A 21189-nucleotide genomic window follows, 5' to 3' on the forward strand; every position below is an offset into this window, starting at 1 on the left:
AAGCCTTTATAAAGGAATGTTTTTTATAGATAAACTACTTAATTTAACCATTACTCTAAAGGTGTGGAGTCATGTTAAAATTTTTCTATTTAAGTTGCTCAGATTTCATTCTGTATTAATCATATATTGCTCACACAGTTAGAAAAAAGATGGTCATTGAGAATTTTTAAACATGTTTCCCAGAAAAAGTGAAGAATTTGTTAAAAACCAAGTATATGCCAGATATGTTGCTAAGAAGGATAGAAAGGGGCCAAAAGATATGAAGAAAAATCTCTTTCTTTCAAAATTCCATGTTGTAGATTTTTAAAGCTATAATTTCTGTCAGTTGCACAAAGATAGTCCTCCATTGGGAAAGAGTCATGAAAGACTGATATATGGATGCAGTTTTTATAAAAAGCAATATTCTGAAGTCAACTACCTTTAAAGGCGAAAATACTCCATCAGATAATTAATTTGATTTTTAAAATAATTGTATGTAATTTTTATGAAGCAAGAGTAAATGGTTTATAAAATGTAATTTTATTTTATGTTACTTTGCTGTTACATAGGGCATAACATTTTCACAAGGCTTTTTTGGGACTACAATCAATGATTAGCAACACACAATAGTGGTCCAAACTTTCTAAGTAACAATCACTGGACAAACGTGACACCCTCTCACATGTGCACAAATCTGCATGGAAAAGTACTAAAAATGTTAGGCCTGGACTCGTGTATTCCAATGGTTTCCCCCATTCTAGTGTATTAAGAAATGACATGCACTTTAATTTGCCAAAAGTAACATTTGTATTCTGGTAGTTACATGCTACTTCTATTACATAGTAAAGTGGACACCAGAACTACAAAGGCAGGAGTGTGAGTGAACTTTTATTGAGAGGGAAATTGTCAAATGAAACAGCAGCAACGGAAGAGTAAGAAAACTTCGTGCTGTCACAGACTTATCTTACAGGAGGCATATTTCAGCAAGTGATCCCTAACTCGAAAATGCCAAACATGTTTCCATTTGACCCAATACTTCCAGATTCCTCCTTAAAAGGAATATATAAAGAAGAGCATGTTTGCTGGAAAAAAACCCCACAAAAACAAAACAAAACAAAAAAAATCCCAACCCACCCTGAAAAATAAGGTGGGGATATGGAGATGGGGGGGGAGGGGGAAGGGGAGGAGAAGCTATGTAAAACACTTGAGGTGTATTTAACTACATTTTCATATCTTCACTGTAATACAAAACACAGTCAACTTGCAGAACTGGTTCAGATTTTTAAATACCAGATACACTTTAGTCCTCTACATAAGTGTTCGGAAATTACTTATGTTTATATGAAATGAAGCTATTAATACTTTTCTACAGCAGTAACCGCACACCAGGAAGGCCAGGACAAACACAAATCAAGGAATGGAGTTTTCCCAAAGCTGCAGTGTGAAAAGACTATAAACGATTGATTTCCATACACATGGATGGGTTCTCTTTTGCTATAGGAAATCCAAGTGGAGCTATAAGGAATGGAGACGTGTAAAAAGGTTTCTTGAGAGAAAGGAAGATGACACCCTGTATGAATTTTAATTTTCTGCACCTTCTGCAGCATCACATTCTTCTCCTGCACTGTCTGATGTCCATAACTAAAAAGAAAAGAACCACATTTAATTGTTATTTCTAGATACATTTAATTATCATGCCATGTCTCTTAATAAAATATAATTATTTCACTAAAAATATTCTGAATTTTTTAATAAACTTCTTTGTATAGTACTATAATAAACATCCTCAAAGTATCAATCTTTTGGCTTAAAACTCGTGCTCTGATGATTATGGAAATGTTTAGAATAATTTAAACTATAGCAAACTGTTTGCTGTCTTGGGGAGAGAGGAGGAAAAGGAGAAAAATTTGGAACGTAAGGTTTTGTGAAAGTTGAAAATGATCTTTGCATGTATTTGGAAAAACAAAATACCATTTAAAAAAAAGAGGGGAAAAAAAGTTATACTCAACTATAAGCATTAAATCACAATGTTCTTACCCAGCTAAGCAACTTGAGCCTTTTGCCTTAAAAATAACTTAGAAAAAAAAATTAATGAGGATAAACTAAACTTTTAAAATAGCAATCCTTACCCATATGGGAATGTCAGGAAGATGGATGACCACATGTAAGATGTTTCTTAACTAACATTCAATGTATTTTTTTTTGGCCATGTAAATTGGGGTTAAGTGACTTGCCCAGGGTCACACAGCTAGGCAGTGTTAAGTGCCTGAGGCCAGATTTGAACTCGGATCTTCCTGACTTCAGCGCTGGTGCTTTATTCACTGTGCCACCTAGCTGCCCCCATTGAAAGTATTTTTTTTTTTAATGTAACTAAAATTTTATTAGTTGTTGAGAAATAGGCAGAATTTAGTATGCAGCTTACTCTAAATATTTCTTGTAAGCTTTGAAGGTGTTTTGGGGATATGAAGGTTTCTGCCCTTTTATCTTCAAACCAAACATAGGTAGGGCTCCACCTTTAAAACATTTATAGGGATATACTATTGTAGTTCTTTCTCTGAAATAAAGATTCTTCTGTTTCTTGCAATAGGTTCCCTTCTTCTTGGTCCACTAACCATAGAAATGGAAAATTTCTCAGACTTCGGGTATTTTCTATTTATTCCTTACAGTATTGTTTAATATTTAATTATTTCTTTTTTTCTGTAACATTGTTTCATATGATTGTCTCCTCAGACTAATTAATTAGCCCCCCTCAAGGGAGCATCCAAGTCTTACACTTACCTCTGTATTCACTACAACATCTAGCATTAGGGCAAAAATTAATCATCAGTTTACCAAATAACTGTTATTAAACAAGAAGACTATTACCACTCAATCCAATCAATATTATAAAGACCTATGTGCAATGCAAACATGTGTGCTTGTATGTGTGTTTTGTGTGCATGCATGCCCACCCATGCTAAAGCCACAAGAAAGGTATATTCTTTTTCCTGTAGGAAAAAGAGACTGAAAATTTTTAGTCCATGGAGGACTTAATGTTGATAAATTACATTTTCCCACTTTTGGCCGAGAGGTGATAGAATGAGACATGCATTTCCCGACATAGTCAATGTGTGCATGTGTTCTGTTTGGTAATACCTATATGTTTTTTTTTTGGGGGGGGGTGGGGGGGTGGGGGTGGGATAGAGGTGTTAGGGAGAAAGGCTGTTAGGATAAAAAGTGAAATAAAAATGGAAAGAGCATCAAAAAAGCTTTTTAATCAGAAGAAAATGAAATCAAAAGGGACATAGACGATCAGGGTAATTTAGTACTACCAATGTTAAAATTTATACTTTAGAGGGTCACAATTTTTTATATAATTCTTTTTTGCTTTTTGTTCATGAAAACATTTTCAATTTGATCAACATCAAAAAAGACTAATATTTGGACTTGGGGCATGTTAAGGACAGTTATCTTGGCAACAATAAGTCTTCACTAACTTTACTTTTATCATGTAACAACATCTGATAAGATTTTCTCTACACTGGAACCCTCTGTTCAAATAATTATACATGTTGTCTTCTATATTTGGAGAATAATGACTATATGCCCATATATCCTGCTTATCCTTTCCACTTTATCAAATTCAATAGAATTATTGATAAAGTGAGACAAATGACATTTTACCTAATACCTAAGTACCATCACCTAATACAAGATTACGCAGAACTAGGAAAAAATGTCTTTAATTTTAGGCTTTTAGTAACACAAAACAAACTTTTTATACTTTATGTCTTTGTATAGAAATAAAGTTGCTTAGCAAGTCTATGCAATGATCAACTATGATAGAGACTTAGTTCTCCTCGGGGGTTCAGTAATTGAAGATAATCCCAATAAACAACGGAATATGACATCTGCATCCAGAGAGAGAGCTATGGAGAACTGAATGTAAATTAACACATACTTTGTCCACTTTTTCCTCCCTCCCAATGTGAGGAAATTGGCCAAAAAAAAAAAAAAAAAAGTACATGTATAAATCCCCTTTCCTCATGTTGTTTTTACATGTAACTGGAGAAAATAGAAATTAAGAGGAAAAAAAAATAAAATTGATCTCTTAAGTTTTAAATAGCACATATACCACAATTAATTGTAGAAGAATCTACTACTGAAATTAACTAGCTAAATAAAGTTTGAGATGGAATTAACAAATGTTATTAAGGAAATTATTTTACTCTAGGACCTCTAAGATACAAGTGTTTGTCATTTTCATATTTTGACTCTAATAAGCAAGGGGCAGATTTGACAAATAACACGCGGAGAGACAAGATTTTAGTTGAAGTGGGAAAAAGAATAGAAACAATTTAGTACCAATAGTAATTTATATCCCAATTGCACATTCTTATTTAACCAAAATATAACTAAGATTAGTTTTATTAAGGCTGGAAGATATTGGTATATCAGATTGTCCTCTCAAAACCACACCAACATCATATTTATTATTTCTCCTTTTATCCAGAACAACACATGTATGAAATTGTACCTTTAATTGTAAAATCCCTTAAGCTCTCAATTTATACTATCTCTCTGGAGCAACCCTCAAATAAATGAATAATTTTCTATCTTGTTAACAAGTGCCCATTCTCTTGGACTGTTTCAAAATTAGCGTATAAGAATATTATAAGAAGGGGAAGGATGATAAGGACTAGACAAACTATGATCAAGATAAAGGAACACTCTTTACTGATGATACAAGCTAGCGTCTTCTCTGCAACTTAAGGGGTAACTGAAAAGTTAATCAACTTGCTCAGGGTCATGTTGCCAATATATACTAGTGGCAGTACTAATAAAACAAAATCCCGGCTCTCTATATACTATACCACACTGCTTCCCCTACCCTCCTTCAAGTGCCCAATACCATGAGGGAATAGCCTTATAGTCTGTAATATATAATATTACAGACAAGATTCTAAAATAATTAGTTACTATTTATCAAGCTATTAAAGATAGCTATAATACCATCCCAGAGACATCACTGAGGAAGGAATTTTAATAATCTTACTCCAGGACAAATTCTCGTAGGACAGAGGGTGATGAAAAATCTATCCCTATTTACATTGAAGTAAAGTCTGTAATACTCAAATGTTCAATTTACTTTCCCTCTTAGTTTCTATTCTAGTTCTACTCTTTTTTCCCTCAAAACTAACCCACTTATCTAAATCAGCATGACACCTTCAAAAACTATGAAGTTTCAGATTTTTCCTTAATACTTTTATTTTGATTACAGAAAGGTAAGCAATATTAAAAAAAAAAAAACTTACTGTTAGGTTGTCTCTAAGCAACTGCATGATAAGGGTACTGTCTTTGTAAGAGTCTTCATTCAGTGTATCAAGTTCTGCAATAGCCTCGTCAAAAGCCTGGTAAAAATATATATAGCAGTCATTTGTATTTATAAACATTTTTCAGGTTGTAAATTTCAGATGTCTTTTAAAAAAAAAGAATGTTCCAATTATTTTATTTTAAAATACTCACAACGTACACAAAAGATTATTCTGAGGCTATGGGTAATACGGAACTCATTTTATTAACTTAAGAGATATTTTAAAAATTATTTCAACATTTTAAAAGTCAAATTCAAATCAAGAAAAACTATTTCCTTCAGAGCATCTGAAAATTTGATCACGAACTGTTTTAATCAAAAGAAAAGTTATGGGAATAGGAAAGAAAAGAAATCGTTTTAAAAATTGATGAACTGTGTGTGTGTGTGGGGAGGTTTTGGAAAGGTTTGTGTGTATGAGAGATGAAGTGAAGAAGAAATGGAACAAAAAACCCATTAAAACATTTATATGAAACACCTGGAATTAACTTTTATAAACATTTCAAAAGGTTCACATTAAGAATGGATGCCCATCAATTGCAGAATGTGAGTAAATTGTGGTATATGAATGTTATGGAATATTATTGCTCTGTAAGAAATGACCAGCAGGATGAATACAGAGAGGATTGGCAAGACTTACATGAACTGATGCTAAGTGAAATGAACAGAACCAGGAGATCATTATCTCAACAACGATACTGTATGAGGATATATTCTGATGGAAGTGGATCTCTTCAATAAAGAGAGCTAATTCAGTTTCAATTGATCAAGGATGGACAGAAACAGCTACACCCAAAGAAAGAACACTGAGAAATGAAGATAAACTGCTTGCATTTTTGTTTTTCTTCCCGAGTTATTTATACCTTCTGAATCCAATTCTCCCTGTGCAACAAGAGAACTGTTTGGTTCTGCACATATATATTGTATCTAGGATATACTGCAACATATTTAATATACATAGGACTGCTTGCCATCTGGGGGAGGAAGTGGAGGGAAGGAGGGGAAAAATCGGAATAGAAGTGAGTGCAAGGGATAATGTTGTAAAAAATTACCCTGGCATGGGTTGTCAATAAAGTTATTTTTTTTTTAAAAAAAGGTTCACATTAAGAGAATATTTCTAAACAAATACCTTACCGTTTTAGCCAATGTGCAGGCAAGCTCTGGGTTATTAAGGATCTCGTAGTAAAATACAGAAAAATTAAGAGCTAGCCCCAGACGAATTGGATGTGTAGGTTGCATCTCTTTCTTGCTGATGTCAAATGCTTCTTGATAAGCTCCTTGGGAATTATCTATTGTTTCTATAAAGGGAGAGAAAAAAACACAAGACTAACAATTCTTACCCAGCATCTTCTGACGTGTGAGCCTAAGTTTTGGTGAAAGAAACCTTTCTCTTAGGAGATTTATTATTCTAGTTTTCATTCAGAACTCTTTTATTCAACAATATGATAGAAATAACAAAAATTGATCTACTTGGCATTTATTATAAAGATCAGCTTCGTCTTGTGTTTAATTAGTTTGGTGAAAGGTGGAAAAAAAATTAAGATTTAAATTACAGTGATCCTTAGGTCCTATAGCTCCTCAATTTCTGAAAGGGTCATTTAAATGTCACAATATTGCTTGCTACATAGCTTCTCTGAAACAAATTCTGCATTCTGTAAGGTGAAAGGAATACCCACAATGGATGAAATCATAGATACCTGAACTTGCAATATTCAAAAGAGAAGAAAAGATTATTTTTCCTCCACAGATTCCATAACACATTTTTATGTCCTTTTTATATAATCTCTCCCCATTATTTGGGGGTAGTGCGGAATCTAGATCTTTGTCTGAATAGCTGCTTAGAAAACCTAGTTTATAGCTAATGCATCAGGAATATGCTTACGTTTTCGGTCATCGCCACAGGCTACTTCAGCAAGGTATCGGAAGTAGTCTCCCTTCATTTTCAGATAGAAGACCTTGCTTTCTGGATTAGTCGCATTGGCTATTAAAAATTTATCCAACAATTCCTGAAAGAAAAATATCATACAAATATAGCTACTTGTAATTATGTTATTTAATTGCATGCAACAATTTAGAATTATACACATTTCTATGTGGTGGCGTATATTTTACCTACTAACTGAATGGTGATACTACACCAATCACTATACAACACATCTTTAGAGGGCAGGGATCAGTTTGCTTCTGCATTTACTTTATTTGTGGGGTTGGTGGGGGAGAGGACAGAAATCTTTGTACTAATTTGCCTGTGGCAAAAATCTGGTTCCAAAGTCAACATTATAACATATTACACTATGTAGTAGTTAGAGATGCTGTAAAACACTCTCCTAATGGATCCAGGAGGTAGAAAATACAGAAAGATAAACATTTCCTTTTTAAAAAAAGAGATGTGGCAACATATGTCCCTCTTTTTATTTTTCAGTGGGGGGAAAAGGGTAGGATTAGTTTAAAAACAACATCATCATCATACAAATAAACCTTTTAAAAAATTAATTGTCCTTAAAGTCAAAAGCATTTGAAGGTGAGTAATGCTCTAGGCAAAAGAGCAAAAATAATGTAATATCAAAGCTGGGACATGACAAGATAAACAGATCAAAACTGATATGAAGTTGATTCAAGTGAGTTTCTTTGTATTCTTATGAATTCTGATGAGAAAAATAAACTTGAAGCATTCTTTGGAAGGAGACTATAACTTTTGACTTTAGGAATACTTAGGAATTAAAGTTATAGTTTATTTTGATTCAGACTTACATGATTTCTAGGCAGGATAACTAGAGAAATAACTAGAGTTAGTTTCTAAGTGTTTCACATGATAAACTGGAATGCTACTATTGAAGGTTATTCCTAATATATTTAAGATGATATCAGTTTAAAAAGGAGAGTTGTTAAATACCGTATATACCCGAATATAAGCCGACCCGAATATAAGCCGAGGACCCTAATTTTAACCCAAAAATCTGGGAAAACTTATTATATCAGTAGGTTTAGGTAGCGCACCAGTGCCTGCAGAGGAGGAGAGTGGGTGCCGGTATAAATATGTAGAGCGGTTGCCAGCATTAGTATGCAATCCGGTTATGGACTGTGATACTACAGGAACAGCCGCATCACCGTAGCAACGGCCAGCCCTATAGTATCACAGTTGGCAATCGCGCTGTATACTACACAGCAGGGGGGAGGGGGGAAGGCGGCCTTCAAAGGGATATTCACACATGTTTTATCTAGTGACTCGAGTATAAGCCGAGGAGGGGATTTTCTGCCCAAAAATTGGGCAGAAAAACTCGGCTTATACTCGAGTATAACAGTAATGGTACTAAATCTTTCTTTAGAACTTTTATCGTAGTTTAACCATTCCCCACCCTTATTGTGGATTTAAAAAATGGGGATCTACATAGGTAGAGATTTTTATTATACTCTTCTATGTATTCAATATCTTTCATATGTCTTCAATATTGACCAGAGAGCCACTAATATACAATCAAGCAGAAACAAAATTTGTTTAATGAGTTGAAGAAATATGCTATTATCACTCATCCACCAAACAACAAATTCTACACCAGTATAAATAACAAGACAATTTCCATATGATTAAAATTTCATAAAGTCTGTTGGTAAAATTTCAAAGCCCAAGTGATTAGCACCTGTTAAGAGAAAAAAATAAAACAGCTCCTTGGGACTGATAGAATTTGCCCTACAGTAGTCAAAGATGTAGCCAACATTTGTGGAATACAACTCAGGTTAAGAACACAACAAAAACTCATTAATCCACTCCCACTAATTTGGAATTTATTTATAAAGGGGTTTACACATATACAGATGTATAAAAGTCAGGGATAAGTACTTTAATTACTTAAAAATAGCTTAAACATTCAAGAAAACAGCATACTAATTATAAATAATTCCTTAATAAGCAAGAAACTTGCTTACTAACAACTTCTATCCTACAAACAATACCATAAAATTTGTAAGAGCTAAAAGTAAAAAGTTATATAAAAGATATCATTCAAATCTCATAAAAATACTGGCAGTTAAAAATTAGACACAATGTCTTCTTTTGAATACCCCCCTCCCCCAATCCTGGTTTCAAATCCTACCTTTGTGATTCTAGGTAAATCACTTCACTTTTCTGTGCCTTAGGCAACTTAGATTTATCTAAATTGATCTCCTTCAACTCTTGAGGACACCTCAAAGAGCTTGTTTATATGAATTATATCTATTAATATTTACCATATCAGAAATTAAAAGTTCTCACTCTGATTATAAAAACAAATTTTGATCAACTGAATCCCCTGAAAGAATTCCATTAAATCACAAATAGTAATTTGAATTGAGATTAAGGAGTTAAATGATTTGCCAAAAATATGGCAGCTAGCTCATAGAAACAAAAAACCAGGACCATGGTCTAATCTCCTGAATCTTGATCTTTCTAAAATAAGATAAAATACTTCAAATAACAAACATAAAATTATTTAAGAAATTGATATTACCTGGTAAATTAGTGTTAATTTAATATTGAAGTACTAATCTAAAAATTGTGAAAAACTTACTTCTGTGATACCATCAGTACCTTTGGCACCATTAAATGATATAATCTATCAAAGGTTTTATAAATCTTAAATTACCTTGCTTCACTAGAGATACTTTCACCAACATACCAATTAGTGATAAAGCTTTGAGTATCCGAACAATAATGTAATTTTAGTAGATCTATTTGTTGGAAATCACTAAAGCAGAAACTTGTGTTGCTATTTTAAAATCAGGAATTATAATGAAGTACCTGACAAGCACAAAGCATGCTACAATCTAAAGTCAAATATATTTATTACAAGATGATTTAGCTAAAAAAGAAGCCTGCATATTCAGGTATTTTCTGGCAAAAAAAGTTTAAAATATATCCTAAATTACCTAGTACACACATATAATACTAGTAGACCAATATTGAATAACCACCTGAGATTCCTAGCTATAAAGCCAAAGTCTGGGCAAAATTTCAACCCAGCTGGTGACATAAAGGTATATTCTTTTCACTTAAATGTAGAAGATTAAAGGTGAGAGCAACCATTAAAGATGTAACTTTTAGATCACATTTGGAGATATATACCTGAATCTACATTACATTGAGAATAATTCAATTAAATGTCAATTCTCACAGACTTGACAAGAATTATCAATGAATAATTTTATGTCAATAATAAAATAAACATTTTAAATGTATAGCCTTTTACATAAAATTGATTAAACTTGTTTTTAGCATAACTATTTTAAAAAATATTTTCAATAGGTAGAGGGTAATATACTTAAATACTGTTTTAAAATGTCCAATTAATTTTTAAGAATTCATGTAAGTGAAGAAAAAAGATCAAATTGTTAAATTATCAAAACAAGGAAATTCAGGGTTAAAAATTTTAGATTTTTTTTTAACTTTTTAATCACAGTTGACGTTATTGTCCTTTGATTCTTCAAGAAAAAAAAAAGATAACATTCAAGTTAAATGGAAAAAATTATTAGAAATATATGTGCTTCACGCTTATTTTTAGAACTCCACAAATTTCATTTAAAGAATTTGATAAAGCATCAACAGATATATATATATTGAAATGGGAAATATTCCTCTACAAATTTCTGCCAGCTGAAACCAGGATGAAAAAATGAAGCTGAAATATCAAATCACTAGAATTTAACTGGGTGGTCAGTCAAACCCAGCCACTAGGGGGAAATGTCAGCAACTTCAGAAGTTTCATTTGGTGATCACCACACAATAATTACACTATTAGAACTGTTATCTTATGAAATGTTCACTGGATAAAAGTGATAACAAATAATTTTCTATCACTGCACATTATCACTATAGTCTTAGTTATATGGAAGCTAATTCATTTTCTCCATAACCCAAATTATTGTCAACAAATTCAGTTTTTAATTTTTCTCTAAATTTTAGCTTCACTAATCAATGACAACAACCCAGAATAGGAGATTAACATTCTATATCATTTTTTCAGTTTATATCTCAGAACTTTTATTTCATATCCATATTAGCCAACATGAATGATAGCCAGAAAAGATTTTATCAAGCAGACTTCTCTGGAAAAATGTTCATCACTAAATATATACATATATATATTTTAAAAGCTTTTGATTAGAAAACTTTTTATAGCTTTATGCTTTTAAGGTACCATGTAAGGAGGAACGTGGTGATTTGTGGCAATTAATAGATGAAAAATAATAACAGACTTGCACAGAAAAAGAAGATATTGTATTTATAACTATTGTTTTTCCCTCCCCTCCCCCACCAATCATTTTATACTTTTGTGGGATCTGTACTATTTCATACTCCTCTGCCTTCCGTAGATTCTAATGATATGTGAAATAGCTACTTCATTAGTAACTACTAGGCCACAAAGTGCCAAATAAAGATTTTTTTTTTCTAAAAATATTAACTTTCACTACTAGTTTGCATATAGCTGTTACGTACGATTTACAGTGTTGGGCTTTTATAAAGTGACTTGTGCATTACTTCCATCCTGGAGTTTCAGCCAGGTATCATGGTTCTTTGTCAGATGCCACTAGCTCTCTGTGAAGGAAACAACAGGTACAGAATAATTCTTCTGTCTCTCTATAGCTATCAATAGCAGAGATTTACATATTAGCCCAATTAAAAAACTACAAAAGCAATTATGGGTTCTACTTGATGGCTCACCAATGTGATCAAAGCATGCTAAGCAGATTAATAATAGTTACATAGACACAACTACTTCAGATATATAACTTTAGAATTAGGCTTTTAAAAAATTATGTAAAACATAATACATAAAAGGGGCAAGGGTGCTTGATTAAGAAAAAAACTTCCAGATAAGAAAGCTAATTGATAGTCTGTACAGAGAATATTTGATTTGGCATTTTTATTACTCAGGGGGCTTCCCTAATCTTAATTAAAAATCTGACATGCGTCTCTTATCCCCCAAATTTCCAAATCAGTACATTTTCATAAATTACGCAATAGCTCCTCCTTGAAAACTTCTTTAAGTTAATATATTTCACTGATGCTGAAAGGCTCAGAGGATTAATGGAAGGTTCCCCCTCCCCATTCTTTTCCTTAGAGTTTCTTCTGTTTACATAAGGTGCTTAAACAGAGTACTTCAAATAGGACAGATCATATCTGAGGAGAAAGGGAAGCTTTCCTTTATAAGACTTCAATGCCACCATTAAAGAAACTCTATCAGGAACATTTCACCTTTAGAGTTCCTTAAGGAAGGAAATAAGGCACATTATACAGATGGTATACGAACTAGATCAAAAAAATGTTTTTCTCAAAATTTCTTATAATTATGAAGTGATAATACTTACATGCAATGACAAATTTTCAAATTCATGAAAGTGTACGGTGCTATGACTAATAAATATGCACAGTTTAATAAACATGCATTTTATTCTAAATAATTTCCTTTCAAAACAAAGGTAGCAGTATACTTTGATAAGGTTTCCCCAGGATACTTATGTAAATGTAGTACCAGACTACAACTCCCTCCCCACCCCTATATTAATTCTAGGGCAGAATTAATTTTTTTAACTGACACAAGTTCTTTATATTAATTTAGATGTCAAATAGGTATTTTAGTTTCTGAGAAACACTGAGTCTTCAATCAATGCTCAACCATCTTGTTCTAAGCAAATTCCATACCCTACTTCTAAAGGTTACATTTATATTTTGCCCACAAGGATGAGGGAACAAACAAGAACTATATATTTAGAGTTCAGTATAGTGAAAAGAGCACTTCATTTAAAAATAATTAGGAGAGATCAGATTTGATTCCTGCCTCTGACCACTGTATCCAATGATTTAAACAACAGTAGTGGTGTTTAATAAACACTTCTTGGTGAAGTAAGGAAAGTCAGGAAAACAATATACAGAATAATTATCACAAAATAAGGGAAGCTAAATGCTGAAAAATTGTGAAGACATGTTGGGCTCCAGACATAAAAGCTACTTTCTGTTGCTCTTTTGCAGAGGTTAGGCTAGTATTATGCCTACATTTATGTGTTAACTTATTTTGCTGAAATTTTTTTTCCCTTTCCCTTTTCAAAATTATTCTATGGGGCCAGCTAAGATTGAACAGTAGATAGAGCATCAGCCCTGGAATCAGGAGGACTTGTTTCACTACTTGTGTGACCCTGAGATATATCTCTAGGTAGGAGAGGAAAAGTCAATGAAAATGAAATAAAAGTTATATTATTTATCACAATAAATCTAACATCTTATACATTAATCTTTAAAAAAAAATTAATTTTTAATTTTCTGTCTGATTTGTTTCTATAAAACTTTGCTCAATTTAGGAAAAAAGTTCTCTTCCCTTTTCCTATCAAGATAGGAAAACTACTATTACTCTCATTCTTCTATACAGAATTCCACTAAAAAAAATTCATAAGAAAAGCACATGTTTAATCTATAATATGGCTTGACTGTATTCTAGGAGAGGGAGGAGAAAGGCAAAAAAAAAAAAAAAAAAAAAAAAAAAAAAACACACACAAGGTTTTGCAAAAGTGAATGTTGAAAACTATTTTTGCATGTACTCAGAAAAATAAAAAGCACAAAATGGATAGAAATGATATCCTACTTAATATTGATTGGTAAAATATTTCTGGAAAGCAAATATTTGTTGTAATACTATATTTATAAAAATATCAAACTGGAATTGGAGGCTGGTTCTATAGGGTAAACAGTATTTTCATTAAATCCTTTCCCATTCTTACCTCCATGAAGGCAACATTAAGATCTCAACAAAACATTTTCTTTTTTTGAAAATAAGAATTTGGGGGCAGCTAGGTGGTGCAGTGGATAGAATTCCAGCCCAGAAGTTAGGAGGACCTGAGTTCAAATCTGGTCTCAGACACTTAATACTTCCTAGCTGTGTGACCCTGGGCAAGTCACTTAACCCCAATTGCCTCAGCAAATAAATTAAAAAAAAAGAAAGAAAGAAAAAAGAAAATAAGAGTTTGGAAGAACATTAATGAAATTGACTGTCATGGGGAAAATGATGGTACTCTGGATATAGGCTTCAAACAAATTCATGGTATTTCACTTGGTACTCAAAGCTTACTTTATTTCAAGTATCTGAACTGACTCTAATGGACCAGAGAGGTTGTTTGGAATAAGGAATGTAATAAGCTCCAAACCTCTTGGAGGTATGTAATGCAGGAGATTAAAACTAGGGAATCCCAGTTGAATTTCATGAAAACAGTTGTCAAGCAGTGAAGAGATGGACCAACTCAAGTTAAAGAAGATAACTACTTCATTCAAGTAAAAAGTCTTAGATCCCCTTTGGTGGTACTACTCTGTCTTTATTTTCCTTTCAAAATAATTTACAAAATTTAGAAGATCCTGTAGCAGTACATTCAAGAAAACTTAAGGGGGAAGAATCAAAACACCCCAGATTTGTAAAGTTACCTACCCCCAAAACATAACAATCAAAGTTAGAAGCTTGAACATAATTTAATATATAATAATACATTAATGTATAATGATATATTAATATTAATAATATAATATTTAATATAATGTTATATTAAATTAATTTAACAGGTTAATTAATAATATAATAATATAATAATTTAATATTTAATATAACAGGTTCCACTTTATCACAATGACCTTATCCCCTTATTTAAGCTACAATAACCAGTAAAGAGTCAAGAGTTTAAATAGAATTCTAAGCTCTAAAACCCTCAGTTCTCAAGTGGATGGTACCAAAAATAAGCTAACACTCAAGTTCAACATGCAAGCCTAATAATAAATTGACTGAATGTCTTGTATTTAAATGAGGAAGGAATTTAAACTGTTTTGTTAATTAGGCACCCACTGAAGATATAGTTGAAGACTCTTAAGAGGAAAATAGAACTGAGTTTTTGTTATACTTATAGTTACATAATTGGTATAATTTGTGAACATGTGGGGATTTTTTTTTTTGAGTTTTAATTTGGATTAAGTTAGGGCTTATTATAATTTGTCCCTTGAAATTATAGAATTAGATTTGGAGCAGGAAGGGCCCATGGGGGGAGAAGGGGGGGAAATCTAATTTTATAGATAAGGAAACTAAGGTCTAGCACAGTGAAATGACTTTTAAGTTTAAATTAGTGTCAATAAATAGAAGACAAGTCTTTTGACTTCAGAACAAGTGATCTTGGCACTTCACCATTGTGAAGTTTTTAAATGATAAGACATTTTCAATATCCATTAATTTCTGCAATTATTAAAAATACACATGAATTAAATATGGATTGTCTTTGTGTACCTAAAGATAGATAGGTGTATACAGTTGTTCTGTTCTTTTTTCTTATCATTTAAAAAACATTTATGATGCGCTTACAAAGTGTCAAATACTATGCGCTAAGTGGTGGGAATAAAAATTGACAAAAACTGTCCTGTTCCTGGAGAGGCTCATATTTTAATAGGGGTAAACAATAAGCAAACAACTACTTTCTAAATAGAGAAATGGAAAATAATCTCAGGAGGAAAGCACTTTTTAATCACTCATCTATTTTCAGATATTTCTCTGAATTCTTCCCATTATATTTATATAATAATAAATATTGCATTTATTATTGTCCTTATAGCACAACATTGAACTTGTTATCTCACAATTTGTTCATTTACTAGGCACAATTTGGTTTTAACATTTTCTTATAAGCACTGCTGTTTTTTTTTTTCCTTCTCTTAAAAATAAAAATATTGTCATCTTTTTTTCTTTTCAACAATCTCCTTGTGGTACAAAGAATACAAATGATTTTTATAACTTGTCACATAATTTCAACTTTAAAAAGTTGTTTTATCTAGGCTTTTGCAATACTGTAACTGTTCTTAGGGGGGAAGGGGAGAGGAGCATATTTCCTCCAGATTGAATCCTTCCTTGTTACAAAGGAAGACAATTGAGCAAAAACACAAAATTATGACCTCATGGACACTGCAGCACTCAAAAGCGAGGAAATAGGTTTCATTATGTTTTCCAAGACCACAACTGGCTTTTCATTTATTCAAACTTCACCTTCCTTTTCCAATACTCTGTTAAAAGTCATTGTAAATAGTGTTCTGGTTGTTTATTTCACTCTACCTAAATTGTCTTAAAAAATGGTTGGACCAATTCATAGCTCTCCCAACAGTGAATTAATTAGCATGCCTGCTTTTCCCACAGTCAGTAACATCCAATTTTCCTGTCATTTAACATCTTTTATCAATTTTATGGCCATGAGATGTACCTCTAGAATTTTTCCAAGTCTGAATTTTGTAAACCTTTTTAGATGGTCACTAATAGTATTCAAAAGATAAAATATAAACTATTTAAACATACTATTTATTATTCACAACAGAGCAGCACTAACATGCTAACCATAATATGGAAATCAACTAATTATATACTGAACTGATGCTTAAAGAAGCTGTAGTTTTGTAAGCCTTAATTTAAGATTAGATGCTCAAAGAAATGTGATAAAGTTAAAACTTTAGAACAAGTGAAACTATAAAAGGCAGTTAGTGGATAAAGAATTGATGTGTGTGTCAGAAAGCACAAAGTTCAAATCTAGTCAAAACATTTACTAGCTATAATCCTTAAGCAAACCACTTTGTGCCTCAGTTTACTTATATATAAGATGGGAATAAATGCTGGGTATTATTGGATAGTGCTCTATCTGTATTTGTGATCATAAAGATCTGTTTTTTGCATGCGGCCCAAGAACTTTACTAGCTATGTAACTTTTCTCTACTTCAGTTTCTTCAACTCTAAAATGGAAATAATAAAAGCCCCTACACTAGGTTCTTGTGAGGACAGATGAGATAAAATACAGAAATTATTTGGCAAACCTTAAAGCCCTAAATAAAGCTAGTTATTATTATTTAAGTTGTATGACCTTTGTCAAGTGAGCCTCAATATCTTCATCTGTGTAACAACTTGTTTGAAGAATTCAAAATAAAACTAACTTACTTAAAATTCAGCTATCAGTTAGATAATCCAAAATTTTAAAATGACATCTTTATCACCAACACTGGAGAATGTAGAATTGACAATTATTTAGGACAAAAGGTTATTAAGTCATATTTGTATTACCAAAATATACTTTAATGATTTAAAGGTTTACAAAATATTTTCCCTCAATACTGAAGTCGATGATGCAGATTAGAAACCAGCAAAGAAAAGACTTGCCAAGGATCACAAAGTCAGTAAGCTGAAACATGGACACTTTAATACCAATTCTGTCATGATATTTGTATTTTAAAAGTATACATATACACAAAGCCATTTCATTAGACAAAGAACTCTTTTTAACAGAGATTGGACAAACCTATAGTGGTCAACTCTTGTTAAAAATCCTGATTTAGGAAATGGAAAAGTAGGCTGGAAAAGAGAGCTCTGTAAGCAAACCTAAGAGAAACAGACCACAAACCTAAATAGAATAGAGCTATACGGAGAGGAGGAAAATCCTGGCAGAGACAGCTCAAAAGTACCACCTCATCACTGCTATTAATAGCAAAATGGAAAATTCCAGAAATGCTAGCAAAAAAGCCATGTAAATGGCAGAGATCTAAGTAGCTAAGAGATATCATTCAAGTCCATGTATTAATAAAAACTCATATGCTTTTACTCCAGAGAAACCTGACTCAGGAATATTTAGTTATTTTATACCCAATTCTTACAAACTTGGTAATCTTATTTACAAAGTCACAGCAAATTAAAAGATCAAAAAAGTTTTGTTAGTTATAGGGACAAAGATAGGAAGGAGCAAGAAGATAACACTGATAGCAAGAATGGAACTACAAAAAGATGAATAATTGAAAAAGCACAGCAGTGTGGGGCTAGAGTCAATAGTCCCACATCTTAATAACCCCCCGAGTTACCTCTGTTCCACAGGGCAAAGCCATGGAAATTATATTAATAGTGATACTCTTGCAACACTCTGGACTTATTTAAGTGTACCGAATTCCTTCAGGTCTTTATTTTTACAGTTTTGAGATGATGGAATTTACCACTTGTGTGACCTTTGGATAGGTCACTTCCCTTCTCTGGGCCTCAATTTCCCTAAATGAATTATGAGAAGGCTAGAAAAGATCACTGAGGATCCTTTTAGTAAGTTTATTTCAAAGTATTTAGTTTCCTTTGTCATCTTATATATTTTAAGCAAGTAAAAACATTATAGGAAGGGCTCCATAGGCTTTACCTCATCATTGAAATAGATGACACAAAAAAGATCAAAAACCCTGGAGTATATGTGAAATTGTAATGCAGTTATGTGGGTGGAGCACACAAAGTTTAACTGCTAATCTGGATAATGTTTGAGTGTTTACATAGAACAGGCAAAATAGATTCAGAATATTCGCACAAGTGGGAGGATTCCAAATCAGTATTGAACCCCCCCCCCCTCTCTCTTTTTTTTAGGGAACTACCACTAGGTGGATTTTTAGCCTTGGAAGGATCATGTGGCATAGCTAAATTGGGGAACTTTTAAAGATTTGGTGAAAACTTCAAAGCCACAGTATGGTAATGGACATAGTTATCTCTTTACATGCAGTTAATTGTTTTAAACCATTTCTGATTTTGCATTTCTGAGTGAGAATTAGAAAATACATTTTGAGGGAGTGGGAAAGAGGGGAGTAGATGTTAGAATGAAATAATCAATTGTCTAATAGTAACACTAGTGGACAAATGCAATTTAGGGATTAGACTAGACATGTCTCTGGAAGAAAGCCAAACAAGTTCAGGGACCAATAACTTTAGTAGGCTTATTATAGTGTTTCAACTTTGGATTTTAATCAACTAAATTTAGAAAACAGTAGTAAAAGAAATTCCTGTGCTTCAAGACAAAGCATACTGAGAGAAGCTGGAATTCTCAGGAAGGAAGCTAACCACAATTAGTAAGGTCCATGGTTCAGCTCCTTCAGCGACCCCAAAGCCAACAACAAAAGGTTTTATTTCTAGGGGACAATCTTTTTTAATAAGGGAAGTACACCTGTGATATATTTTATAAAGCTTTTATGTCAAAAATGGTTAAAATAAATCAAATACATGTGAAGAAAATGTATAATTCTTAATAGTATTATCACACAACAGTTCCCTGTAGAGTGCTAAATTCCTGTGGTAGTTGAAATTGCTATAGTGTTTCATTTCTTTGTCTGAAATAGGGTGGCTTCACCTTGTCCATGGTAGTCTTGTCCTATCCCAATTTCTTTTTTTTTTTTCATGAATTCCCTTGATATTCTCGACCTTTTGTTTTTCCACATAATATACAAGGGGTAGAACTATCTTCTGCTGTTCCATCTTACACAAAACAGGTAGGCATGAACCTAAAGATAGTTAAAGTGTTTGGCCACTTAAACCTGGTTAATAGCTCTAATAATGAATGGGATTCTGAAAAAAAGCTTCCAGCCTTACTATATCTGTATCATCTCTGTAGCAGTTGGGTGAAAATAAGATGGCAAAAGCCAAGAGTGATGGACCTTCTCTCTGTGATTAAAGAAATTCAGGATCCAGAGCATAACTAAATATAAATATATTGGTGTTTCCAGTATCATTTTTCAGAACTTATTGGTATACATCAAAACCAATCTGAGACTCCAAAATTTTCTCTGCCAATATTAAAAATTGATAAATGTAATGGCCAAATAATAGAATAGTTTATTATTGTACAGTTAACATTTAAAAGCTCTTTTTTAAAAAATCATTCAAGAATTCAGTACCTAGCTATTGCAAAGGAAAGGGAAAAAACTAGTGAGGAAATTAAAATGTTCATTTTCCTTAAAAGGGAAAAAAAAGCTGCAAAGGAAGTCACACACTTGGTTTAGTCATGAGTAATCTTAAATTGGACAGACATCCTGAAGTCATAGTGAGGATGTTATTAGAATTAAAAATAGGTCAACAATGTTTTGCTAACCCTAGTATATATGGGTCAAGTTTTGCTCGACCCCCAAGAAAAGACTAAGAATAATTAATCTATAAACATTTATTGAGCAACTATTACGTGCCTGCCACTAGAAAAACAGACAGAAATAAAACTGTTCCTAGTCTCAACTTGTTACAACCTATTGAGGAACTAATGTGGACCCAAGTGAATATAAATCTAATGAAAGCAAATACAAAATAATAATTGTGGGAAGACACAATCAGGAAAGCATCTTTCAGGAGAAGATGGCACTTAAGTCCTTTAGGACTCCAAGACAAGAAGTATGGAAAGACAATGTTCCTCTAAGTGTATAAGTGATTGCTTTTTAAAATAGTCTAAAGTAGCATTGCAATTATAGAAAAGAGCATTTTAACATCTTAACTATCAGGGGGCTGATTTTCCAGATAACCATGTAAATAATATTTCCTACTGTATTTACAATAAAACTCCAATCTTAAGAACCTTTACTTGCTCTATGGAGATGACTAAGAATAGAAGAAATTTTTTCTAGTTTCACCCACAAAGGCAGTCCTACAAGAAGTAACAATGTGGTCTAATAGATAGAGGCTGGTTTCTAGGTCAGCAAGGCCTTGGTACAAGTTCTACCTCTAGCCTGATTGTGAACTAAACAGGAATTTAAAAAACTAGCTGTGGATAGTTGATGAAAATAATATGCTTTAAAAAAATCTCTTCCTAGCCCTATTAACACTGAAGGCAAAAAAAAAAAAAATTTCCAAAAACATAAGTTTTGCTATATTTTTCTGTAAAGAGTTTTTCTCAAGTTACTCTTCAGCTTCTTATTTCTTTAAACATTTTAAGAGTTTGATCTGTTAATTCTTAAAATGCAAAAAGTCATCTTAAGCAAAAGTTAATAAAATCCCTTTATTAAAATATGCCATTGGCACAAATATTCTTATTTTACTTTAGGAGGGAAATTACTCCCC

At 32.4% G+C, this 21189-nt stretch overlaps 1 protein-coding gene across 2 annotated transcripts in view; it reads right to left on the bottom strand.

The window, feature by feature from the left end:
• Positions 1 to 500: 500 nt before the first annotated feature.
• Positions 501 to 21189, bottom strand: part of YWHAQ (tyrosine 3-monooxygenase/tryptophan 5-monooxygenase activation protein theta) — a 33462-nt gene continuing 12773 nt past the window's right edge. For both annotated transcript variants that reach the window (XM_051976099.1, XM_051976100.1), the window contains exons 3-6: positions 7212 to 7335; positions 6464 to 6627; positions 5274 to 5369; positions 501 to 1620 (exon numbers count right to left, since the gene is read on the bottom strand). In XM_051976099.1, the coding sequence (XP_051832059.1) occupies positions 1561 to 1620; positions 5274 to 5369; positions 6464 to 6627; positions 7212 to 7335 (444 nt within the window). In that variant the 3' untranslated portion in view covers positions 501 to 1560. The remainder of the gene's footprint in view (positions 1621 to 5273; positions 5370 to 6463; positions 6628 to 7211; positions 7336 to 21189) is intronic.

The sequence above is a fragment of the Antechinus flavipes genome, chromosome 2 (assembly GCF_016432865.1).
Source record: "Antechinus flavipes isolate AdamAnt ecotype Samford, QLD, Australia chromosome 2, AdamAnt_v2, whole genome shotgun sequence".
NCBI classification, from domain to species: domain Eukaryota; kingdom Metazoa; phylum Chordata; class Mammalia; order Dasyuromorphia; family Dasyuridae; genus Antechinus; species Antechinus flavipes.